This window comes from Jaculus jaculus, chromosome 9 (genome assembly GCF_020740685.1).
Source record: "Jaculus jaculus isolate mJacJac1 chromosome 9, mJacJac1.mat.Y.cur, whole genome shotgun sequence".
Lineage (NCBI taxonomy): Eukaryota > Metazoa > Chordata > Mammalia > Rodentia > Dipodidae > Jaculus > Jaculus jaculus.
The window spans coordinates 125,797,183-125,820,289 of NC_059110.1; the positions used below are offsets into that span (position 1 = coordinate 125,797,183).

General features: G+C 49.5%; 1 protein-coding gene across 1 annotated transcript; it reads right to left on the minus strand.

Moving 5' to 3' along the window:
- Positions 1-13,420: 13,420 nt before the first annotated feature.
- Sstr2 (somatostatin receptor 2) lies at positions 13,421-21,736 on the minus strand. Its single transcript, XM_004655148.2, has 2 exons — positions 21,554-21,736; positions 13,421-15,633 (listed from the first exon to the last, which is right to left on the minus strand). The coding sequence occupies exon 2, from the start codon at positions 15,546-15,548 to the stop codon at positions 14,439-14,441; it is 1,110 nt and encodes a 369-aa protein (XP_004655205.2). The 5' UTR covers positions 15,549-15,633; positions 21,554-21,736; the 3' UTR covers positions 13,421-14,438.
- Between the last annotated feature and the right edge of the window lie 1,371 nt (positions 21,737-23,107).

Genomic DNA, 23,107 nt, shown 5'->3' on the forward strand with positions numbered 1-23,107 from the left:
TTGTTTAACTTAACTGTTTGCAGATGCCAGAGATACTGCCTTCCAAAACAGCCAAGCAAGCATCATCTCTGGGGAGGCGAGTGTGGATATCTGGGCCTCCCTGTCCTCAACACCCTGACCCTTCACCTCACCCAGACTCTCCAGGGACCCCGACCCGTCACCTCACCCTGGCTCTCCAGGTGGAATGTGAAGGTCACAGTCCATCCTAGTGTCCTTCCCTTGTGTTTGTGTTATGACACTCCTGTCATGGGTGCTCTTCACTTCTGCTGTGTGAACTAGCTTTGTGCTGGGTGCTGTGTTGTCTTGTTAAAGGTGGTGATACGGAACGCCATCCTCAGGCTTCCTGATTTGGTATGTCCCCTTCCAGCCCATCAGGGATGGTCTCATGGTCTTATGTAGCTCAGGCTGGCCCTCAATATGCTGTGTATCCAGGCATGAGCTTGAGAAGGTCTAAAGTTGTTGGAGTGTGCCAGTGAAGGGCATTGTAGGACCCTTTCCTTGTCTGTTTGCTTCCTTACCACTAGGTAAGTGTTCTGTGTACACTTCTCCAGTTCCCGGATTACTGGTGGGCACCACCATGCCCAGTTTATGCAGTGCTGGGGATTTAACCCAGGGCTTTGTGTATGCTAGGCAGCACTCTAGCAACTGAGCTACAACCCAGCCAGCTCCAAAGTGAATTTATACCCACACCCCGTACCTCTGTGACCAGAGTGGTTTGGGTGTAAATTGTCCCCCGCAGCCTCTTGTGTTTGTCACTAAGCCTCATACTTGATCCCCCAGTTGGTAGAGCCTTTGGGAGGTGGAGCCATGCGGGGAGGCGTGTCACAGGGCAGGCCTCGGGCTTGTCAACCCAGCTGACCTGCCGGTGTTGGGAGCTCGCTCCTGCTGCTTTCCCTGCTGGTCATGCAAGACGGGGCACCCGGCGACTTTGTCCTGTTATGCTTTCTCCACCACGATGAAACTTCCCCATCAAAACTACAAGCCGGGGTTGGAGAGATGGCTTAGTGGTTAAGGCACTTGCCTGCGAAGTCTAAGGACCCAGGTTCCCACATCAGCCAGCTGCACAAGGTGGCACATGCATCTGGAGTTTGTTTGCAGTGGCTGAAGGCCCTGGTGTGCCCATTCTCTCTCCCTCTCTCAAATAAATGAGTACAATGTTTTTAAAAATTGTAAGCTGGAAAGAAACCCTTTATTTCCATAAGCTGTTTCTGGCTGCGTGTTCTGCCCTAGCATGCATTCTTCGGTTCTCACCTTCCCCCTCCCGAAGGCCTCATGCTGTCTGTCCTGCATGACCTCTGTCCCTCTCGGGTGGCCACTCCCGTTATGGTAAGAGTCTTCTGTGGCATCTCCCACCTCTGGCTGCTTGCCTCGTGTCCACATCCCAGTGCAGCGCCGCCGTGGCAGAACTGCTGACTGAGCAGCTGAAGCAGGGGAGGGCTCGTCCTGGCTCGAGTGCGACGAGGCCGTCCGTCGTGATGGGGAAGACGTGACATTGCACCTAGATCTAAACAGCAGAGAAAGACCACTGCTGGTGCTCACTTATTTTCCCCTTTGTTTTTTCTTTTGGTTGATTTTTTTTCAAGGTAGGGTCTCACTCTAGCCCAAGCTGACCTGGAATTCTCACTATGTAGTGACAGGGTGGTCTTGAACTCACGGCAATCCTTCTACCCCTGCCTCCCGTGTACTGGGATTAAAGGTGTGCGCCACCATGCCCGGCTTTGGTTGATTGTTTTGTGGTCGGGTCTCACTGTAGCCTGGGCTGACCTGGAGCTTTCTCTGTAGTACCAGTTGGCCTTGAACTCACGGTGACCCTCCTACCTCTGCTTCCAGAGTGCTGGGATTAAAGATGTGTGCCACCACGCCTGGCTCTTACTTTCTCCTTTCGATGCAGTCTGAGACCATCTCCCACCATTAATGATGCCATCCATATTTAGAGAGAGTTTTCCCTCTTCAGCTGAAGCTTTTTGGCAACACGCTCATAGACTGACCCATAGATGCATTCACATGGTGATTCTAAAACAAACCTGTTGACTGTGGATATTAATCATCACAGCCCCACGTTTCCCAAAGCTTTAATTTAGCAGCTTCCTCTTCTAGATCCTCACAGGCTGGGAAGCTTGCTCGGGTCGCCCTAAGTGGGGTGTCAAGCTAGCATTATCCAGTGTTTGCCATACATTACCACTGCCACCGGCCCCAAGAGGACCAGCCCCCTCCAGCTCTCCACATACACTGACCTTGAAGCTGGATCTCCATCTATCTGCACTGAACAAGGAGCTCAGAACTAGTCTGTCCCTGCCTCACTGGGTCCCCAGTCTCCGGCACAGAGCACCCACTTGACATCCGTTGAATATATGATAATTTCAATTTGTCAACAAACAATTTATTGGTATAGTAACAAATTTGTGGTCACCCTCTAATTTCTAAAGGAGAGAAATAAAATTATGACGTTTATTTACTCTAATTTCAAAACTGTTGAACTCATGAGATTCTGATCTGACATTGGTTGTCTTCTCCTCACCTGTACTTTGTGACTTCTTTGCCCGTTGGAATGTTCTTTACAGACTTAGACATGGCTCCTGTCCCTGTGAACCTTTTGGTATCCTATCTGGTTGTGTCTGGGTCACGTGTGAGTCTGTTCACACATTCGTACCCCACACAGCAGTGTGGAGGGTCAGCATAAATAGAAAGGGAAGGCAGACCTTGGTCACCTGGCTGCATGTCTTTAACACGAGGACAGAGGATATACCTGTGCATTCCAGGGATCCTAGATGAACACAGTGGTCCCCAGGCAGCTGTCACCTAAGAATACTTAGCTTTGGAGGCAGATGTTGGTGGGATTTGTTCATGTGGATTGCAGCATACTTGGAGAAAGCTGGGCAAAAAGCCGCTTTTAGGCCCATCTTTCCTTGGAGTGAACCTTCGGCAGAATCAAACACCACGCTAGGAGTCACACAGTCAGTTGAAAGTGCCTGACCGTAGTCTGCTCAGAGTTCAAAGACCCAGACTGGCCTTCAGATCTGTGAGGAAGCTTCCACTACTGTGCTGGAGGAGGAAGAGTATTTGCAGGAAGCTCTGCTGAGACTGAATCTGAGGTGGTGAGGTTAGTTTTTTGTGCATCTGGCTGTATGTGGGTTCTGGGGAATTGGACCTGGGTGCCCTCAGCCATTTCTCCAGCCCTCAAGGGATGGTTGCACTTCCCAGTCCCTGGCACTGTCCTATGTGCTGGGGGTGAGGTTAGCTTTTTGTTGTGTTAAAGCTCATCCAGTCTATTGGTTTTATCTTTGCTGTGGCCAAATACCTGACAGAAACATCGTAGGGGAGACAAGATTTATTTTGGCTCAAGGTTTCAGAGGGCTCAGCGTATGGCTGCTTGTCTCTTCATATTTGGGGAGAACATCACGGTAGCGGGAGAATGTGGAGAAAACTTCACACCTTGGTGGGTAGGAAACAGAGAGTAAAAGGGATCTGGAGGCAAGTAAGTAAAACCTTGACAGGCATGCCCTCTGTGATCCACTTTTCCCCGTGAGGCCTACGACCTGAGCTATACACAACCTCCACAGACATCGCCATAAGCTGGGGACCAAATGTTCAATATATGGACGTATCACCAAAGCCATAACATGGGCAAACCAGACATGAAACCTCCCTGGAGCAACTGGACCCTTGGGCAGGAGAAGATCTGCATGTGAGTCTCCTACAAATCGAGCTTTGCAGAGATGTCAGCATTTGTGTTGAACAGCCTGGGCAGTTTCCCGGCTGTGCTTTTGGTACACATGGAGGCAGTGGCAGTCACCTGCTTTTGAAGGATTCTGTAACAAGCTCACACCTTCTCAAGGGAGGTGCAGAGCAGGGTTAGGGTGAGGCTTTGGGTGTTGTCCACCTCAAATACCTGTGAGTGGCTGGAAACCCCACCCACTGTCACCATTGCAGCTTCTAGCCATCAAATGGACTTGGAACACTTCTGACCCTGGAAAGCCCCAAGGACCTCTCACATGGGCTTGTTTCTTAGCTAAAGTATTGTGTTACTTTGTTCTTTGAAGTGCTGGGGACCAAAACCAGAGCCTCGTGCATCTTGGCAAAACTCTTCTGCCACTGAGCTATCGCCTCAGCCTCTCTTGGTAAGTCTTTTTAAAATGTTTAGATAATATTTTTTATTAGATATGGACATATTTTGTATGTAAACATCATATGTTGGTATCATCCTTTCCCTCTTCCCTGCCCCTTTTCTGAAGGGGCCTTCCTCATTAGGGATGCAGGTCAACCCCATGGGGATTATGGGTCATGCATTATGTGGGGGGAGAGGCAATGTCTCTGTGCAAAAATGTCCCAACTTGTGACTAACAAACTTTCCGCCCCCTCTTCCACAAAATACCCTGAGCCATGCTGAGAGTATTTTAAGTCTACTTCAGAGATGGGCACTCAGGAGCCTCTGGATCTCTGGTTTGGTAGGTGTTCATTGTCCACAGTATCTTTCTCCATCACCCTTGTGCTGATGTCAGATTCACTAAGAAAGCAGTACTCTTGTTCATTTTCCCAATTCCTCTGTGGTTTCAGCTGGGGCTGGGGTGGAGTGCGCTGGGTCATTTATCTTCTCAGGTCCCACTACCATCTGAAAAAAACAGCAGATTCTCCAACAGAGAATGAAGTCAGCACTTGTTAAATGGGATAACCATTATTAATTTAGACAGAATTAAATGTGTGTAGACCCTCTTATAGTCTAAGGTTAGTGGGAGCTTGACAATGGAAAACAGAATCATTATGTGGATATGATTCTGACTTGCTTCCCAGTTCCAGATATGGTTTCCTTTCCACTGAGTGGATCTGTTAGCCAATCCAAGGGCAGTTGGTTACCCACCATGGCTGTGTGCCACTATTGCACCTGTGTGAGCATCATGTCAGGTTGTTTCTGAGTCATTTGGACTTTGAGTTGCTTGGATGTTGACCACTTTCCCCCAGTAGCTCATGTAGTGCCTTCCAGCACTAGATGGGATAATTGTCTGGGGACTGACTCTTCTTCATATTCCAACCAGGTCTCTCCATGGTCCGTGCCAATAGCATCCCTAAACCATATTACTAGTAACTACCCAAAGTTTGTATCTGCTCAGCTGGACTAGAATGTTCTGGTTAGGGCTAGAAAGAACAGGCTTCTTGCTGCCCTGCCCGGGGTGTCTGAGGGTGCTCATTCTGCCAACTTGGAGCCGAGGATGTTGGAGGAAGCAAAAATTACTTTTTTTTGTTTTTCACTTTATTATTTATTTGCAAGAAGAGAGAGAAAGAATGGAGTACCAGGGCCTCCAGCCAATCAAATGCACTCCAGACGCATGCACTACTTTGTGTATCTGGCTTTATCATTTTTAAAAATATTTTATTTTTATTTATTTATTTGACAGAGAAAGAGGGAGAGAGAGAGAATGGGCACGCCAGGGCCTCCAGCCACTGCAAACAAACTCCAGATGCATGTGCCCCCTTGTGCATCTGGCTAACATGGGTCCTGGGGAATTGAACCAAATGCTAAGCCATCCCTCCAGCTCTGTATCTGGCTTTATGTGAGTACTGGAACATTTGAACCCAGATTGTTAGGCATTGCAGACAAGTGTCTTAACCTCTGAGCCATCTCTCCAGCCGCCAAAGTTACTTTTTTTCATTGCTGTGACCAAATATCTAACAAGGAGCAATAAGGAGGAAGGGTTTACTTTGGCTCACAGTTCATGGCGACACAGTCCATTGTGGTGGGTAAGGTGTGGCTGTTGGAACAGGAAGTGGCTGGTCATACTGCTTCTGTAGTCAGGAAGCAGAGTGAAGGGGAAGTTGGGTCAGGCTATCAACACTCAAGGCCTGCTTCCAATGGCCTACTTCCTCCAGTGAGGCGCCGCTTCTTACAGGTTCCACAACCTTCTCGAACAGCACCACCAGGGTTCAGATATTAGCCTGTGGGGGGCTGTTGTAGTCAGCTCCATGTTGTTGGGATGAACATCCAAACCAGGCACAGCTTATGGGAGGAAGGGCTGATTTCAGCTTATAGACCCAGGGGAATTCCATAATGGCAGAAGAGGCTGGCCCCCTTTCACAAATCCGTGCAGAGAGAGATTCTACCACATGCCAGCATGACAAACAAGTGCAAGTGGACACCAAACAGCAGGGTCCCTTAGGAAGCACCAGGGACCCAGGCTAACTTGGACCAGGCTAACTTTGGACTGGAATTCAGATCCACCCCCAGTAACACCTGATGTCTGGACCCCATGATCCACCCACAGTGACACCTCTTCCAGCCAGGCTGCTGGAAATTCAAATTACAAGCTTTCATAAAACATCTGAGTCTATGGGGGGGGGCATACATTCAAATTACCAGAGAGCCATTTTACATTCAAATCTCAGCTGTAGACTTGTAAAGGTATAGAGGAGAGAGAGAGAGGGCTGTGTTTTATTGATTCCAGGGTCCATGGACAAGGAGTGTAAAGATTTTAAAAAATATTTTATTTATTTATTTATTCATTTAGTTATTTGGGAGAGAGGCAGAGAGAAAGAGAGAGAGAGAATGGGTGCACCAGGGCCTCTAGCCACTGCAAACAAACTCCAGACACAAGCACCACCTTCTACACCTGGCTTATGTGGGTTCTGGGGAATCGAACCTGGGTCCCTAGGCTTTGCAGGCAAGTGCCTTAACTGCTAAGCCATTCTCCAGCCCCAAAAGAAAGATTTTGATGACATTTTTTTGTTGTTGTTTTTGTTTTTTCGAGGTAGGGTCTCACTCGAGCCCAGGCTATCCTGGAATTCACTATGTAGTCTCAGGGTGGCCTCGAACTCATGGAGATCCTCCTACCTCTGCCTCCCAAGTGCTGGGATTAAAGGCATGCGCCACCACACCCGGCGACATTTTTTTTTTTTTTTGAGGTCTGACATTTTTTTTTGAGGGGTCTCACTCCAACTCAGGCTGATCGGAATTTACTCTAGTCTCAAGGTGGCCTTGAACTCACAGTGATCCTCCTACCTGTGCCTCCCAAGTGCTGGGATTAAAGGCGTACACCACATTGCTCAGCTTGATGACATTTTTTAAATAATTTTTTTGTTGTTCATTTTTATTTATTTATTTGAGAGCGACAAATAGAGAGAGAAAGAGGCCGATAGATAGAGAGAGAATGGGCGCACCAGGGCCTCCAGCCACTGCAAACAAACTCCAGATGCATGCACCCCTTTGTGCATCTGGCTAACGTGGGTCCTGGGGAACCGAGCCTCAAACCGGGGTTCTTAGTCTTCATAGGCAAACGCTCAACCACAGCCATCTCTCCAGCCCTTTTTTTTGATTTTTTGAGGTAGGGTCTCACTCTAACCCAGGCTGGCCTGGAATTTACTATGGAGTCTCAGGGTAGCCTCGAACTCATTGCGATCCTCCTACCTCTGCCTACCGAGTGCTGGGAGTCACGCATGCCTGCCTCTGCACCCATGCTGGCAGGTGCTAGGAAAGCCAGTGGGATGAGCTGACGTCGTATCCTGAGCCTTAGAGATGGACCAGGGCCGCTGAGTGTCATGTGACCAGGGGAACTGCGGGTTAGTCTCCTTATGCCCCAAACACCACAGGTTCCCAACTGCTCAACCTTAGCTCTGTATTAAGAGGCAGGAAGTGTGGTGGGGAAGAGCTGTCTGTTAAGACGCTGTTCTTGACGAGAAAGCCAGTTGAAACTTATTTTCAGTGATTTTTCTGCAAAAGCATCACTGCTAACAGTACATGTGTTCTACCCTGGTTCATGAGTGGGGGTGACTTGCATTCAACTATCCACACTGCATGTGTTTTAACTGAGGTGGCTGGCTAGGTGAGACCTGAGCCTGTGATGGAACATAGAGCCCTCTGGGTGGGAAGCTGACTCATGTCCACGTGACCCTCTCCATCAGAGGTCAGTGTGGATTTCAGATGAGTTATGTGGAACGCTTTCTTCCTCCACCGAGTGCCGTTGAACGGTCTTTGCGTTGGTCTTGCCTAAATGCTATACAGTGTGTACCGTCTACACGTGTGCATGCCGCCCATGCCTCGTGCACGTCTCATTGTGTGTCTTACATGTCTGATTGTGCTACACGTGCACACAGATGGTCTGTCTTCATGTATACGCATGTAATGTGTGCAACACCCATGAGCAGGAACATCACATGTGTGTATGTGTGTACACATGCACACATACAATCCCCAAGCAGTGAGATGTGGAGGAGATATGGAGAGGCCGAGCTCATTACCACTTCCCCTGAGAAGGGGGTTGCTGCATTTTGAAATATTACTTTCAAAAACAATCAAAACAGCTAAACTTTGGTTATATTGTACAAAGGCTGTTTGGGTTTCTGATTAATTCATACCCCTGAGAAGAAGATCAGCACACTCAGCAATGAACACATCCCCTTACCTAGGGACAGGGACTGATACCCCAGTCGCCCGTGAGGCAGAGGAAGCACTGCCCAGGAATGGCATTGCTGGTGCCCTGCTGTCCTCAGTGAGATGGGACAGCTCCCCAGGGAGCTGACTGTGGGCCTTGCTCCCTAGAGACTAGCAGTTTTCTCCCAGGCTCCTGTCCCAGAACATTGTAATCTGTCGTGTGTGTGTGTGTCCAGGGATGACACAGTCTTGAGTGTGTTGATCTGACATCCTCTGGGGCTGGGCTTGCTGGGGGGCACTGTTATTAAGTAATCAGGATGGGATGACATCACCAATTCCTCTCTGTGGTGGTTTGATTCAGGTGTCCCCATAAACTTAGGTGTTCTGGATGTTAGGTTCCCCATCTGATGGCAATTGGAAATTAAAGCCTCCTGGAGGCAGTGTATTGTTGGGGGCGGGCTTATGGGTGTTATAGCCAGTTTCCCCATGTTAGTGTTTGGCACACTCTCATGTTGCTCTGGTCTACCTTATGTTGGCCAGGGGGTGATGTCCACCTTCTGCTCATGTTGTCGTTTTTCCTGCCATTGTGGAGCTTTCCCCTCGAGCCTGTAAGCCAAAATAAACCTCTTTTTTTCCCCCACAAGGTGCTCTTGGTTGGGTGATTTCTACCAGCAATGCAAACCTGACTGCAACACTCTCTAAGTCTCATATCGCTAAACAGGCTCTTCTAAAGGGCCTGGGAAAATGGTGTTTCTGGATTTGAACACATGGTGATTTTCCTACCTTGGCCTCTTAAGTGTTGAGATTAAAGGTGTGTGCCACCTTTAATGCCTGGAGGCCATTGTGTTTCGAACCAGGACTTTCTTATCTAGTTCCAATCCTGGTGGCATCAGGAATGGAAGTGAGCCCTTCTCCTTAGCAGACACCAGTATCCCAGCAGAGATGTCTGGTTCTCCTCCTGGCCCGTTCCAGGGAAAGAAGGAGAGACAATAAAGCCTGTCCCCACAGGCATGTCGGCCCTGTCACCCCCACTAGAATCTGGGTCTGTTGTCCTCGTGTCTTTGTCCCAGGGGAGGCAGGTGCTCACTGGTGGCACCATCCAGGCACAGCGTTGCATGCTAATGACATGACACTTCTATCTCAGGCACCTCGATAATACTTTATCGTCAGCTTGGATAGGTCTTGGTTAATATTTACCTCTTTTCAAGCACAGTCCAGCTCCACACAACCACAGACATCGAGGAGAACAAGCTGACGGTCTGCGCTTGCTCGGCCCTGCTGGAGTTGGAAGGGGTGGGCAGGCCTTGGACGTGGCCGTGGGGTGGGGGATCCTTGTCCTTGAGACGCTGAATTGTCATGACAGCTACAAGGGAAGATTTTCAGTTGTGAATCGAATACAGCCCCTACGTGAATGGCTAGGAAAAAAAAGGTGGGGAGACTCACTGCCTATGAGAATGTAGCCAGGAATTTCCTTACACGGGAGATACAAAATAAGCACATAGGTAAAGGTTTGCTTTGAAAGAAGATTTGATGGGCAAGTCAGTGTTTCTGAATCTGGCAAAAATGTGAATGAGACGAATGATTGATTCTAAGTCATCACTTACACACTCAGCTGCTGGGGTTGTCAGTTTTCTGACATCTCACGTTCATGCAGACTTCAGAAGCCCCAATCAGACTTTCCCAACCCCACACCATCACCCTTTGATGATTCTCTTGCTACGTTTCCTCAGTAAGGCCCAAAGTCACATCTTCTTTCCACCGCATCTTGCAGGTCCTCACTGAGTAGTCACGGTTGGAGCCGGCCGGGGGCACGCCACTCAGCAGCCATCCACTGCCCCCATCCCGGTGTCCAGACTGCACACGGCCAGCAGGAGCATCTATCTAGGGCAGCTGGGGCGGAAAGCTTCAGCAAGCAACACTTACATTCTGTCATGGAGAAGCGGTTAGGCTTCTGTGAGCAAATAGACTCCAGTTCCCTGACAGCTCTGGACATCCCATCCACCAACCCACATGGTCCTCTCAGCCTGCTGTTTTTCCCTCCACTCCCCTGTTCATATCATCTGAGGTTGTTTGAAGCTAAGGCATGAATGTCACCAAAATTCCAGCTCTGTCTGTAAGGTAACTCAGCTCTCTATGGCACTGAAACCTAAGGTAACATTCATTCAGTACAGCCACAGTGACAACATGTATTTCCCCACCCCTTCCTCACTAACTCCATGTAGGTTCAGTCAGCTCTTACCCATGCTAATGGAAGGGAGGGAGTAGCTTGCAGAACCCAGGTGATCAGGTATTTTAAAATCAATCAGATCACTTACTCCTTATGCCCTCAGCATCCAACAGATTTATCTTAATGATGCCAGTTGAAGCTGAGAGTTTTGGAACTAAAATTGCATTAACATTTACATTAAAAGGTTTATTCCCTCCATTGGATAAAAGAAATCCAGAGAACAAGTCATCCTTGAAATAGATATTTCCACAGGTGGAGAACACATTTGCACAGCATGGAAACCTAAGTGTTTATCTCAGTTGACTTACAGCATTGATATTTTCTTTTCTCTCTCTCTCTCTTTCTTTGTTTCTTTCTTTCTTTGTTTTGTGGACTGGCTTGTTGCACACGTGTGTGTGTGTGTGTGCGCGCGCGCGCACATGTGTGTGCATGTGCATGCGGAATTAGAGGTCAATATCAAGTGTCTTCCCCATTACTGTCCATCTTATTTTTTGAAACTGGGTCTCTCACTAAACCTGTAAACCAATTCATCTAGACGAGCTAGCTAGCAAGTTTCAGGGGCCCTTCTGTCTCTGCCTCCCCAGCACTGGGATTACAGGTTACATGGGTGTTACGGATCTGAGCTCCGGTCCTCAGGGATATGCAGCCAACATGTTCCCAGATACGCCATCTCCCCAGTCCCTATGCTTGATCTTAAAGGCTCCTTACTTCTGTCTTATAATGACCATCTGGTTGACTAGTGCCCCTACCCCCATATTGCTTATGAATTTCACCAGGAGATTGCTGGAGGATCAGTGCCTGCTTGGAGGCAGCTACTCTGGTCACAGAGACACATATTTTAGGAAATCGAGTCTTCATTTCTTGGAATGATTTCCCTAAATGAAAAAGAAAGGCATTTATTCATAAACCGTGAAACCTCTTTGATTGCGATGTTGGTAAAGTTGAGTCTATAGGGTTTCCTTCTAGATTTTTATTTTTTTATTTTCAGAGAGAGAGAAAGAAAGACAGAGAGAGAGAATAGGCACACCAGGGCCTTCAGCTGCTGTGAATTAACTCCAGATCGTGCGCCCCCTTGTGGCACATGTGCAACATTGTGCGCTTGTGTTACTGTGTGTCTGGCTACATAGGACCTGGAGATTTGAGCATGAGTTGTTAGGCTTCGCAGGCAAGTGTCCTAACTGCTAGTTCATCTCCCCAGCCCTAGATTTTTGTTTGTCTTTATTAAGAGAAGAAGGGGAAGAAGAAGAAAGAAGAGGAGGAGGAGAAGTCATTTGTTATTTGTGTAGCTGTCAGGAAACCAGTCCTAAGATGGATTTGTAGAAGACTTTGCATGGGATTTTCCTGTATGCAATCTTAACTTTTGCAACAACCTTCCCTGTGGTCTTGCTTTATAATAACACTTCGTTTTTATTTTTATTTTTATTTACTTATTTATTTTTGTTTTCTGAGGCAGGGTCTCACTCTAGTCCAGGCTAACTTGGAACTCACTATGTAGTCTCAGGGTGGCCTTGAACTCATGGAAATCCACCTACCTCTGCCTCCCAAGTGCTGGGATTAAGGGCGTGCGCCAACATGCCCAGCTCCACTGGACATATTTTTTTAAGCCACAATAAGCTTTTCCTAGGGGTCCTCGCTCGGGGCGCCAGAAGAGGAAGCACATTTATTTAGTTATTTGTGTGTGTGTGTGTGTGTGTGTGTGTGTGTGTGCATGGAGGGTGCGTGCATGCCATAGCATACATGTGGAGGTTCTAGGATAACTTTAAGGTGTCTGTGCTTCTACCTTCTTTGAGACAGGGTCAGTCGCTGCTGCAAATGAACACCTAACTAGCTGGCCCCAGGCTTCAGATTCTCCTAGCTTTGCCTCCTATCATCATAGGCGTGCAGGGAACACAGATGCACGCACCACTTTGTGATGTTACAAGGATGCCAAAGAGCTCTGGACTCAGGTTGGCAGGCTTTGCAAGCACTCACCTTTAACCAGAGTTGGCAGGCTTTGCCAGCACGCACCTTTAACCAGTAAGCCCTCCTTCCAGCCCAGACAGTGAATCGTTTTAAAATTTAAATATTTTATTTATTGACTTGAGAGAGAAAGGGGGTGGGGGAGAATGGACATGCCAGGGCCTCTAGTCACTGCAAATGAATTCCAGATGCATGCACCACCTTGGGTATCTGGCTTTACGTGGGTATGGGGGAAACTGAATGGGGGTCCTTTGGCTTTGCCAGCAAGTGCCTTAACCCCTAGGCCATCTCTCTATTCCAGACAGCCAATCTTTAAATGTGGTAAAGTAACAGGTAGCTGTTAAGAGTGATGCATTCCTATAAAACCCAGAGCTGATGGCATCTTACAAACACCTGAATTCATATTTCTTCACACTCTTGGAACCGTGACCAGTCAGGGAAATGAGTGCTACATTTTGTCTTATTGTTTGCATATACACACAGCTATAATTTAGGGAACAACAACGGAAAGAATGCCACTAATGGTGTGAAGTGCCTTTCACAGACGTCCTCAAGGACTAGCTCAGAGAGACTTTGTGTGTGTGCAGTTAGTGAAGAAGTTGGCATGGCCGTACCTGTGAAAGATGGGGCTCTCAACCCTCACCCCTGCATCTGCCCATATGCCACTTGGCTGGTGTCATGTTGTTTTATGACCAATGTCCTCAGGTCTTTAGTACTGTGGTTTCCATAATGTCCGGGTTTTAAAAACACCTCTGATAACAATTGTTGAATTCCATTTCTATTTTTTTCTCATAAGGAAGCTATATCTTGGATTAAAAAGAAACCAAAATAAACCAATTTCATGATTTCCCATAAAGTTATATAACTCTTCTTTTTCATTTTTCATTTATTTTCATGGTGAGGAAAAGAAGATTGGTTCTCCCTCAATACTCAAGCGCAGTCCATTTTTCACCTTTTAGTTTAGTTTTCTGATTCCACCTCACCTGCACACTCACAGCTCTCAAAAAGTAAAGCAATTTGAGGAGAGAAAGCAGTAATCTTCTAATAAAGCAGGTTGTCCTGATCAATGCAGTGATGATGGCCACATCATTTCAGTCCTCTGGGGCAAATAAATGAACCACTGATTGCATTTGAGAAAACACACGAGCTGACATTCTGGCTTCTCTTCTCCTCTTCTTACTTTGACCTAACTTGTTTGGAATTAGTGAAATAAATATCTAGGACCAGATGCAGGTTCCGGAAAGCTAGAAGCTTATAGCTTAAGGGGCCCTCTAGAAGAAAGAATACAAAAATATCTTACTTTCACATCTTTTAAACAAAAACATATGATCGTGTGAACATACCGCTCAGGCTCCTCGTGGGCCCTGGAAAGCCCACATCGGAGAGAACCTGAAAGCTTAAACGTGACGGGCTTCATGGTGAGTCCCCATCTTTAGGCTCCATGTTGTGGTCAATGTCCACCTAGGCTATGCACGTTTAACTAGCTCCTGGTGTACACGAACACAGGGCACGTAGGTGACGATTCTACAGACACTAGACAGGAGTATGCCAGCATAAACAGCAGAACACAAGTCACATACTGGTATAAGAACACACATAGCTAGGGTTTTGTTGTAGTTTTTCTGTTTTTGTTGGGCTTTAGCATTTCTCAAGCTCACACTTTGGCATGATGTTGTCTGCATTTCTGTGTCCCTTTTAAGGGACGTGGTCAGTGAGACACATTATCATTCAGTCAAACAAGCGGACTCATATACTGCTCTCTGAACTGGGCTTGTGCTGGACAGTCCTCTATTCTAGAAGCCGGGTGTGATGGGCATGGAGGCCAGAAGTGTGTGGAACCTGTCGCCAGGAGATGGCATGGTGTGCATTGTGTGCACGTGCGTGTTTCCAGATAGTTTAGATACTGGTTTGGAGGTCTCCATTGAGCAGGGTCCTCTGGGTCTCCGTGGTCTCATTCAGCCGGGACTTGTCCTGCTTACTGTCACTCCGTTCCCCATCATCTGTGCCACTCACCTTGACCAAGCAGAGAACATTCTGGAAGCTCTTCTTGAAGTTGTCAGATAGGAAGGCGTATAGGATAGGGTTGGCACAGCTGTTAGCGTAGGTGAGGACCACCACAAAGTCAAACATGCCTTTAAGGGCTGGGGTGGGATTGATGGCCACAGAGACAGAAGAGACATTAAATATGTAAAAGGGAAGCCAACAGAAGATAAAGACAGCCACCACTATGGACACCATCCGGGTGACCTTTTTCTCTGACTTTTTCCTCTTGGAAGATCCCACCCGGATGCCAGAGGACTTCACTTTGATAATGATGAACAGGTAGCAAAGACAAATGATGGTGAGGGGCACCAGGAACCCCAGGGTGAAGGCGTAGATAATGAAGCCCGTGTACCACGCCCCGGATTCACCTGGCCAGTTGATGGTACAGCTGCTTCTCCCCCACTGGTTGCTGCGGAGGCCGGCGTAGATCATGATCGGCAAGATGACCAGCAGAGACACACCCCACACAGCCACGTTGATCATTTTGGCCGTCCGGGGTCGCCTCCACTTGGCCGACTTGATGGGGTGGACCACAGCCAGGTAACGGTCGATGCTCATGACGGTCAAGCAGAAGATGCTGGTGAACTGATTGATGCCGTCCACAGTCATGACCACCCGGCAAATGGCCTTACCAAAGGGCCAGTGGACCAGGGCCACCTGCATAGCCAGGAAGGGCAGTCCCAGCATGAAGAGCTCATCGGCGATGGCCAGGTTGAGGATGTAAATGTTGGTGATGGTTTTCATCTTGGCATAGCGGAGGATGACGTAGATGACCAGTGTGTTGCCACACAGCCCGATGATGCAGACCACGAAGTATATAAATGTAAGGACTGCGTTGCTGGTTGTGTCGTAGTACGGCTCTGTCAGGTTGGAGCCATTGGTTGCCCCCAGTGAGCCATCTATATCGAATGGGGTGGACAGCCACGTCTGGCTCCTGTTTTGCTGCTCGGAAGCCATCTCCATGGCTGCTCTGCCGTCAGTCTAGGCTCAAGCGGGAAGCTTACTCTCACCTTAGCGGGCCCCGCAAGCCGAGAATCCACTGTGACATCTGGAAGGGAAAAAGGAGGAGCAGCCATCAGTCCTGGCGTCTTTGTTTTTTTAGTATGTGAGTATGTGTTGTGTGTGTGTGTGTGTGTGTGTGTGTAGGCACATGCATACGTCATGGTTCATGTGTGGAGATCAGAGGACGGCGTTCGGGTCATCTCACTTCATTGTTTACCACTGCGTTGAGCCGCTCACCAGGCTGGCCGGCCCACGAGCTCTCACGCCGTTCTTCTCCACCGCCCTTCCCTCTCTAGGCGTGCTATAGCAGTGCCCGTTCTTATGAAGGTTCTAAGGGTCTGAATGCAGGGACTCAGCCTTAGGTGGCAAGCATTTTATCCATTCAGCTAGCTCCCTAGACCCCAGTCCTAGGCTGTTTAAATAGTCACTGCTTATTTATTTATATTATGTTATTTATAATATCTCTGGTTTATCCTCTCAGACATTTGCTTTCTTTCCCTTCTTCTCTCCCTTCCCTTTATCTTTTCTCTTCTCTTTAGCCCCTTGTTTTGTTTTGTTCTGCTTTTGGGGTTTCCGAGGTAGGATTTCACTATAGCCCAGGCTGACCTAGAACCCACTGTGTAGTCCCAGGCTGGCCTTGAACTCACAGCAATCCTCCTACCACTGCCTTCCAAGTGCTAGGATTAAAGGTGGGCACCACCACGCCCGGCTCTTTGTTTTTTGAGACACAGTCTCACTATGTAGATCATGCTACCCTGGAACTCCCTATTGTGCCCAGGTAGGCCTCAAACTCACAGCAATCCTCCTGCTTCAGCCTCCTAGTGCTAGGAGGACAGGCGTGAGCCAACACAAGGGGTTTATCTAAGAGATCCTGTTAGACAGAAGGATGAAATCTCTTCCCAAGTACTGCTGCCAGCCCACACCTGTAGCCAGGAGGCTTTCTGAGTTCCTTTTCCATGGTGGAGAGCTGTGGCTTCAAACACACAGACCTTGACCCCTAAGGAATTGGCTAGTCCACACTGTGAAAAAGCCGATCTTGGAGTATTTCACCCCCTGATGCCAGAGCTGTCCGGCTCTGCCATTCTGGGTATTTTCCTGTGGAGGCACCTATGCCGACTCGCTGTCATTTAGAAACCCCATGTTAGAAAAACAAAACCATCAGGAGAACAACCCTGGGCTCCATGTCTGAGCCCATGTGGCTTCATGCCTAGTCCCTGGCTGCTCTGACTCTCCTTTGCTAGTACAGAGATGCCCTGGAGGTTAGACAAGGAAAAGTATGTAAAAGCATCCAGCACTGTGTTGGGCGCGTGATCAGAACCTCCTAAGTATTATTTTGCCCCCATTTTTCCTCTGCTGTCTCATTATCTCTAATTTATTGAAACCTGCCTACACAGTGAATCAGGTTAGAGTCTTCAATATTAAAAATAAAAGCCTGACTTGCTCTCACTTTAAAAATATATGCTTTCATTTAGTTTAAGGGTTTTTATCAAACTTTTTTTAATTAAATTTATTTTTTTTAATTATCTATTTACTTATTTATTTGAGAGCGACAGACACAGAGAGAAAGACAGATAGAAGGAGAGAGAGAGAATGGGCGCGCCAGGGCTTCAGCCTCTGCAAACGAACTCCAGACGCGTGTGCCCCCTTGTGCATCTGGCTAACGTGGGACCTGAGGGAACTGAGCCTCGAACCGGGGTCCTTAGGCTTCACAGGCAAACGCTTAACTGCTAAGCCATCTCTCCAGCCCCTTTTTCTTATTTTTTTGAGGTAGGGTCTCACTGTAGCTCAAGCTGACCTGGAATTCACTCTGTAGTCTCAGAGTGGCCTTGAACTTATGGCAATCCTCCTACCTCTGCCTCCCAAGTAATGGGATTAAAGATGTGTGCCACCATGCCTGGCTAAACTTTTGTTTTCTAATCCCCAATACCTGACCCCTTCATGCTGAGAGAGCCTTTCCTTAAAGTCCCTGAATGGGGACTCTTTCAGAAAATTCCTACTAACATCCCAGAGAATTTGCCTGCAGTTTTCTGATTAAGTACAAAAACAGGAGCCAACTGAGGGATATGAGCTCCATGATGTATGTGAACAGAAGCTTCCAGATATGGGTGTGGTCTGTCCACACCCATGGTCCACTTCGGTTTCCCGGCCATCTTGGGAGGTGGGGGATAATGTTCTCTTTTAAAGATGTGGAAACCAAGGCTTAGAGAGTGTAAGTGATTCGCTCTCATAATTGGTGAACCTGGCATTCAGACATGGTCCCTCCTGGCCCTAGGTCTTCTATGCTTTTATAGTGCCCCATTTGATGTCAGGTGGATGAAAAACTAGTGGATTATACTTGGGTTTTAGTTTGAAGTAACTGACTGCTGTGTGATCCCTGTGCTGAGAAAAGAATTAGAATGTTGGGCTGGAGAGATGGCTTAGCAGTTAAGCGCTTACCTGTGAAGCCTAAGGACCCCGGTTCGAGGCTCGGTTCCCCAGGTCCCACGTTAGCCAGATGCACAAGGGGGCGCATGCGTCTGGAGTTCGTTTGCAGTGGCTGGAAGCCCTGGTGTGCCCATTCTCTCTCTCTCCCTCTATCTGTCTTTCTCTCTGTGTCTGTCGCTCTCAAATAAATAAATAAAAATTTTAAAAAAAGAATTAGAATGTTATTGGCTTGGTTTAAGATATAAAGTAACACATCCCACAGACAATATTTTTAAATTCTGTGTGTGTGTGTGTGTGTGTGTGTGTGTGTGTGTGTGTGTGTATGCAAAGCTGGGTCCCATGTCACTGCAATTGAACACCAGATGCATGTACCACTTAAAAAAATTTTTTTTGTGTTATTTTTATTTATTTATTTGAGAGTGACATACAGAGACAGAAAGAGGCAGATAGAGTGAGAATGGGCGTGCCGGGCCTCCAGCCACTGCAAATGAACTCCAGACACGTGTGCCTCCTTGTGCATCTGGCTAACGTGGGTCCTGGGGAATCGAGCCTCAAACCGGGGTCCTTAGGCTTGACAGGCAAGCGCTTAACCACTAAGCCATCTCTCTAGCCCCATGTACCACTTTTGTATCAGGTTTTATGTGGGTGCTTGGCATTGAACCTGGGTCAACAGGCTTTGCAAACAAGTGCTTATAATTGCTGACCCATCTTTCCAGACCACATCCCACAATTAAATTAAAATTTTGTCTAGGGCTGGAAAGATTGCTTAGTGGTTAAGGCACATGCCTATGAATTCTAAGGACCCAGGTTCAATTCTCCAGGTCCCAAGTAAGCCAAATGCACATGGTCATGCATGTGTTTGGAGTTCGTTTGCAGTGTCTGGAGGCCCTGGCATGCCCATTCTCTCTCTCTCCACCCCCCTCCCCCGTCTCTAACAAGTAAATAAAAAACTTTAAGGATGGGCGTGGTGGCACACGCCTTTAATCCCAGCACTCATGAGGCAGAGGTAGGAGGATCACCACGAGCTTGAGACCACCCTGAGACTACATAGTGAATTCCAGGTCAGCCTGGGCTAGAGTGAAACCCTACCTCAAAAAAACAAAACAAAATAAAATCTTTAAAAAAATATTGCTGAAACAAATCACTATGAGGCTTGTTTGTGCGAGGCATATGTTTTGGGCTCTCTGGGCCAGATAGGCAAGGTAATTGAGGGTAGGATGTGAACTGCAGGAAAATAGGAACAAGGAATGTTAGCCTGCCTCTGTCCGGGGGGGTTCATGGGAAATTTGAAGCTGGGTTTTGAGTGTATGCAGGGTAATGTGAGAGTGTCAGGCGGGTGGTCTGTCTAGGAAGAGGGGAGCTGGCGCAGGGATGATGTGTCCAGAACGTCTCCCTTAAAGCAGAGCACCTTATTCTGATGGCCAAGTATGGATGGAAGAGTGTGGATGGTTGCTCGCTGCCGGGAAAGACTGCAGATAAATTCAAGGAGACAGGCAGCTCCGAGCGGCAGGGGCTCCTTGCCCACCTCCGCCTGTGATTCATTCTGCACCGCCAGGTGCGTTCATTTTCTTTCTGTGCTAAGCTCCTCACCACACACCGCCTGTACAGTGAGGTCTGGGCTTTTTCCCCTCCAAAGTATTTTGGGGACCCACGATTTCATGTCTACAAAAGCTGACAATAGCTATTAAAACCAGAAACTGTAAAGAAACTGATTTTAAAATCCATGGATTGACTTGGATCATTTCCAGTGTCATTTTTAAGCATTTTTGTTAGTTACTCTACAGACCCAGAATCCTGTTCAAGCCAGCCAGTGTGGCAGCGTACATTAACCATTTCCTTTACCTGGGCGTTGCCTGTATATCATGAGTGGTCTCACTCCAGCGTCTGCCTGAGACTGGAGTCCTGGGGTTGAGGAGACCGTCAAGAGCCTAGAAGGGGATGATGGCACAGAGTGTGTGGGGAAGGGCTGAATTCAGTTCTTCAGCCTTAACTCTGCCTAGCCAAAGCCCATGGGGTGAGTTTTACCTGAAATTGCCAGAGACATGCCTCAACTTTTGAGAGGCAGTGATCCAGGGATTCAGAGCTTTGAAAGGTGGCCGGTTGGAGAGCCCCATGGGAGTGGAAAGGCGCTTCCAAAAAGAAGAAATGAGCTTAGATCATACAGATTCCTATAAAACAAGAAGTCCACCATCCAAAGTCTCCAAATGGCGTCTACTTTATGTTTCCCACAGAAAGTGGGTTCTAAATGCCAGCCAGTCAGTCGGTACTTGTTGAACTGTGGTTAAATTAAATGTACCCGGAAGTTTGGGTTTCTACTTTATTTATTTATTTTTTTCAGCCTAAGATCTGTTAAGTACTGGACATGGCCTGGCTGTTGGTTTTCCCAGACAGTCCTGGCTGTGCTGGAGAGAAGGCAGAGTATAATGTCAGCATCCTTCCCTTGCCGCCATGGGCTGAGGTTGTCTGCCCAATAAACCAGAGGTGGGGTGGCATCTGCACCAGCGGGTCTTAGATCCTACTAGGCTTCAGTATCACTGGTCTTTCCAGCATTTTTCTGCTCACCGTCTGCACTCTCTTTCCCCTCGGTGCTTGCTAAACCCAGCTGAGACTCTGGGGCCAGAGCCCTGCCGGCCACCAGCAGAGACAACAGCCTGGGAGGGCCACCGGGGCGCTAGAGTGCCTAAGAAAAGCCTCGGCGGCAGCGCAGCTGGCCACAGTGGATGGGTGGGGGTGAGGGTAGGCCAGCCTAAGGACCGCGAAGGTGGTGCAGAGAAAATGCATGGGGCATCTCCTAGCTGACCCTGGGATCAAAAGGTTTCCCGAAGAATCTCTGTTATTTTCAGGGTGCTGAAGGGGGTAGTGGAAAACGCAGAGGGGACTGAGGTGCCAGGGGCAGCTGGGAGCTCTCACAGGTGCTCGGAGATTTGAACAATCTAGGCGAGTCTGGGATCTGACCCCATACTGGGGTGGCCAGTCTTCCCAGTGGGCGTGGAAAACAACACGGGAGAATCCTTTCCTCGGCTTCCCTCTTGCATCACCTCCCTCTCCCAGGCTTGGGTCTCAGGGTGCGCAGGAAGGAGCCGTGGGGTGGCTCCTGACACAAGCCCTGCTCCCAGCTGGCCTCACTCTCCTGGGGCTCTTGCCTAGGAAAGAAGTTGTCCCCAATCGCAGCAACCACCTGGACACTAGGGCTCCAAGGCACACGCCACCACACGGGCAGAGGCTGTGCAGGCAGATCCGTTCCCGGACACCCTACTCCTTCCCCTCGCTTCAGGATTCCGCGGCGTTCATTCCCGTGGTCACCCCCAAAAGACACAAGGACGGAGAACTACGCACAGGGACCTCCACATTAGGTCGCACCGAGCCACGCACTATCTCCGGGGTAGATGCATACAGGTGCGCAAGTGCGCTTCTCGCTCTCTCCATCTGTCTCTGGAAAACACACACACACACACACACACACGACGGCACACACCTCCCACCTTGTTTTCCCGCTGCAATGTGTTAAGTGGGCTCGCTAGCACCAAGTAGCCGTCCCTTACCTTGCCCTGGCGCGCAGCACCCTGGCGGGTTCCAGGCGGTCGGGGTGGCTTCCAGGATGTCAGCCTCCTTGCTGGGCTCCTGCTGTCCCCTCGCGCGTCCGAGAGTTGGCCTGGCCCGCGGACTGCCGTCCCCGAGCTGCGGACAGGCGCTCGGGGCGCAGGTGGCCCTGAGTGCGCGCGCTGGTGGCTGCGCCTCTAGGACTGGCCCGGGCGGGGGGGGGGGGAGCCCCTGGGCACACTTCCCCACGCCCCCTCGCCTTGCGTCACCGCAGCTTCGCCCCGCCCGCCCGCCCGCCGGCTCCTATAGGAGGACCGGGGTGAGCTAAGCGGAGAATCCTGCGGGTGGCCCCGGACCCAGGAGAAGCTCGCGGGCACCCGCGGAGCGGGGCACAGCGGACCCTGTCCGCGGGGGCGTGAAGGGTGAAGCGATTTTAGCCCCCGCGCGACTCCTGGCAAGGACACGCCGTGGTGGCTTTCTCTCCCATTTCATAGACTCGGTTCCGCTTTGGCCCAGCATATTCCAGGCAGCCGGCTGGGGTGACCCAGACTTGGCTCCGGGATCATGAAGCTGTGCCGCCGTTCAAGTTTGCAAAGTGGTGCCTGCCATGAAGCAGCCCCGGGTGCACCTTGCAGGACCAGGGAAAAGGCCGAGAGAAACGGGGGTGGGAACGGCCAGCCCTTCCTTCTCCAGGCGCAGACGCCGGCAGGTGTGCCAGTCTCACCTGGGCTCTGGGATTCAGTTCCAGGAGCCAGCAGAGGCTCTACCGGGGTCGCTCGGTCCCGCTTCCCTCAGAGGTCGCAGCTGGAGATCCCCCCCCCCAAGCCATCCAGTCCCCTTGCTTTCAGCCAGCACCTGCTGGTCCGACCCAGTCCAGCTCCTCCTACGCGCGGTGTTCTGCGGGGAGCCCTGGAGGACGGACAAGAAGTGGGAGATGTGTCGCATCAAGTTGCCCTTACCTATTTTCTGACTGCTATGATTCAGCCTGGGTGCCAATAGTTTAATGTCATAATCAGTCCTGCCGTCCCCTTTCCTCACCGTCTGAGCCCGGACACCCACCACCACCATTCCCGGGCGGCCTCAGAAGCTGGGCAGTCAGAAAGCATACCCCTTCTAGCTTTCTCTACTGGCTGAGCTGTCCTGATCCATCTGTCTTATTTATTATCCGCTTGCCAGTTCACTAGCAAAAGGCAAGAATCCAGAAGCCGGGTAACAGGCGGGGAGAGCTGTACGGATAGAAGGGCGGCAGGGACAGGGGCCACCGCGGGGAGAAGCAGGGAGCTGCTCGTAAGGGCGCAGCGCAGGGGCTCTGCTCTCGCTCTCGCTCTCTCGCCCTCTCTCTCTCTCTCTCTCTCTCTCTCTCTCTCTCTCTCTCTCTCTCTGTCTCTCGGAGATGCTGGCTTCCCTGGCTAGGTGGGAGCTGAGCTGCTAGTGATCGCCTCGCGTCCCAGCCGCGCGGGCCGGGAGTCAGCTTGTGCGCGGGGGAGGCGGGCAGCTCCCAAGCATCTCTGCGCAGCCCTGAGAGAGGGAGGGGTGAGCTTGGACCTGAGCTCAGG

Coding starts and splice junctions, on each gene's coding strand:
- Sstr2 (XM_004655148.2), bottom strand. CDS start 15,548: ATGGAGATGGCTTCCGAGCAGCAAAACAGGAGCCAGACGTGGCTGTCC.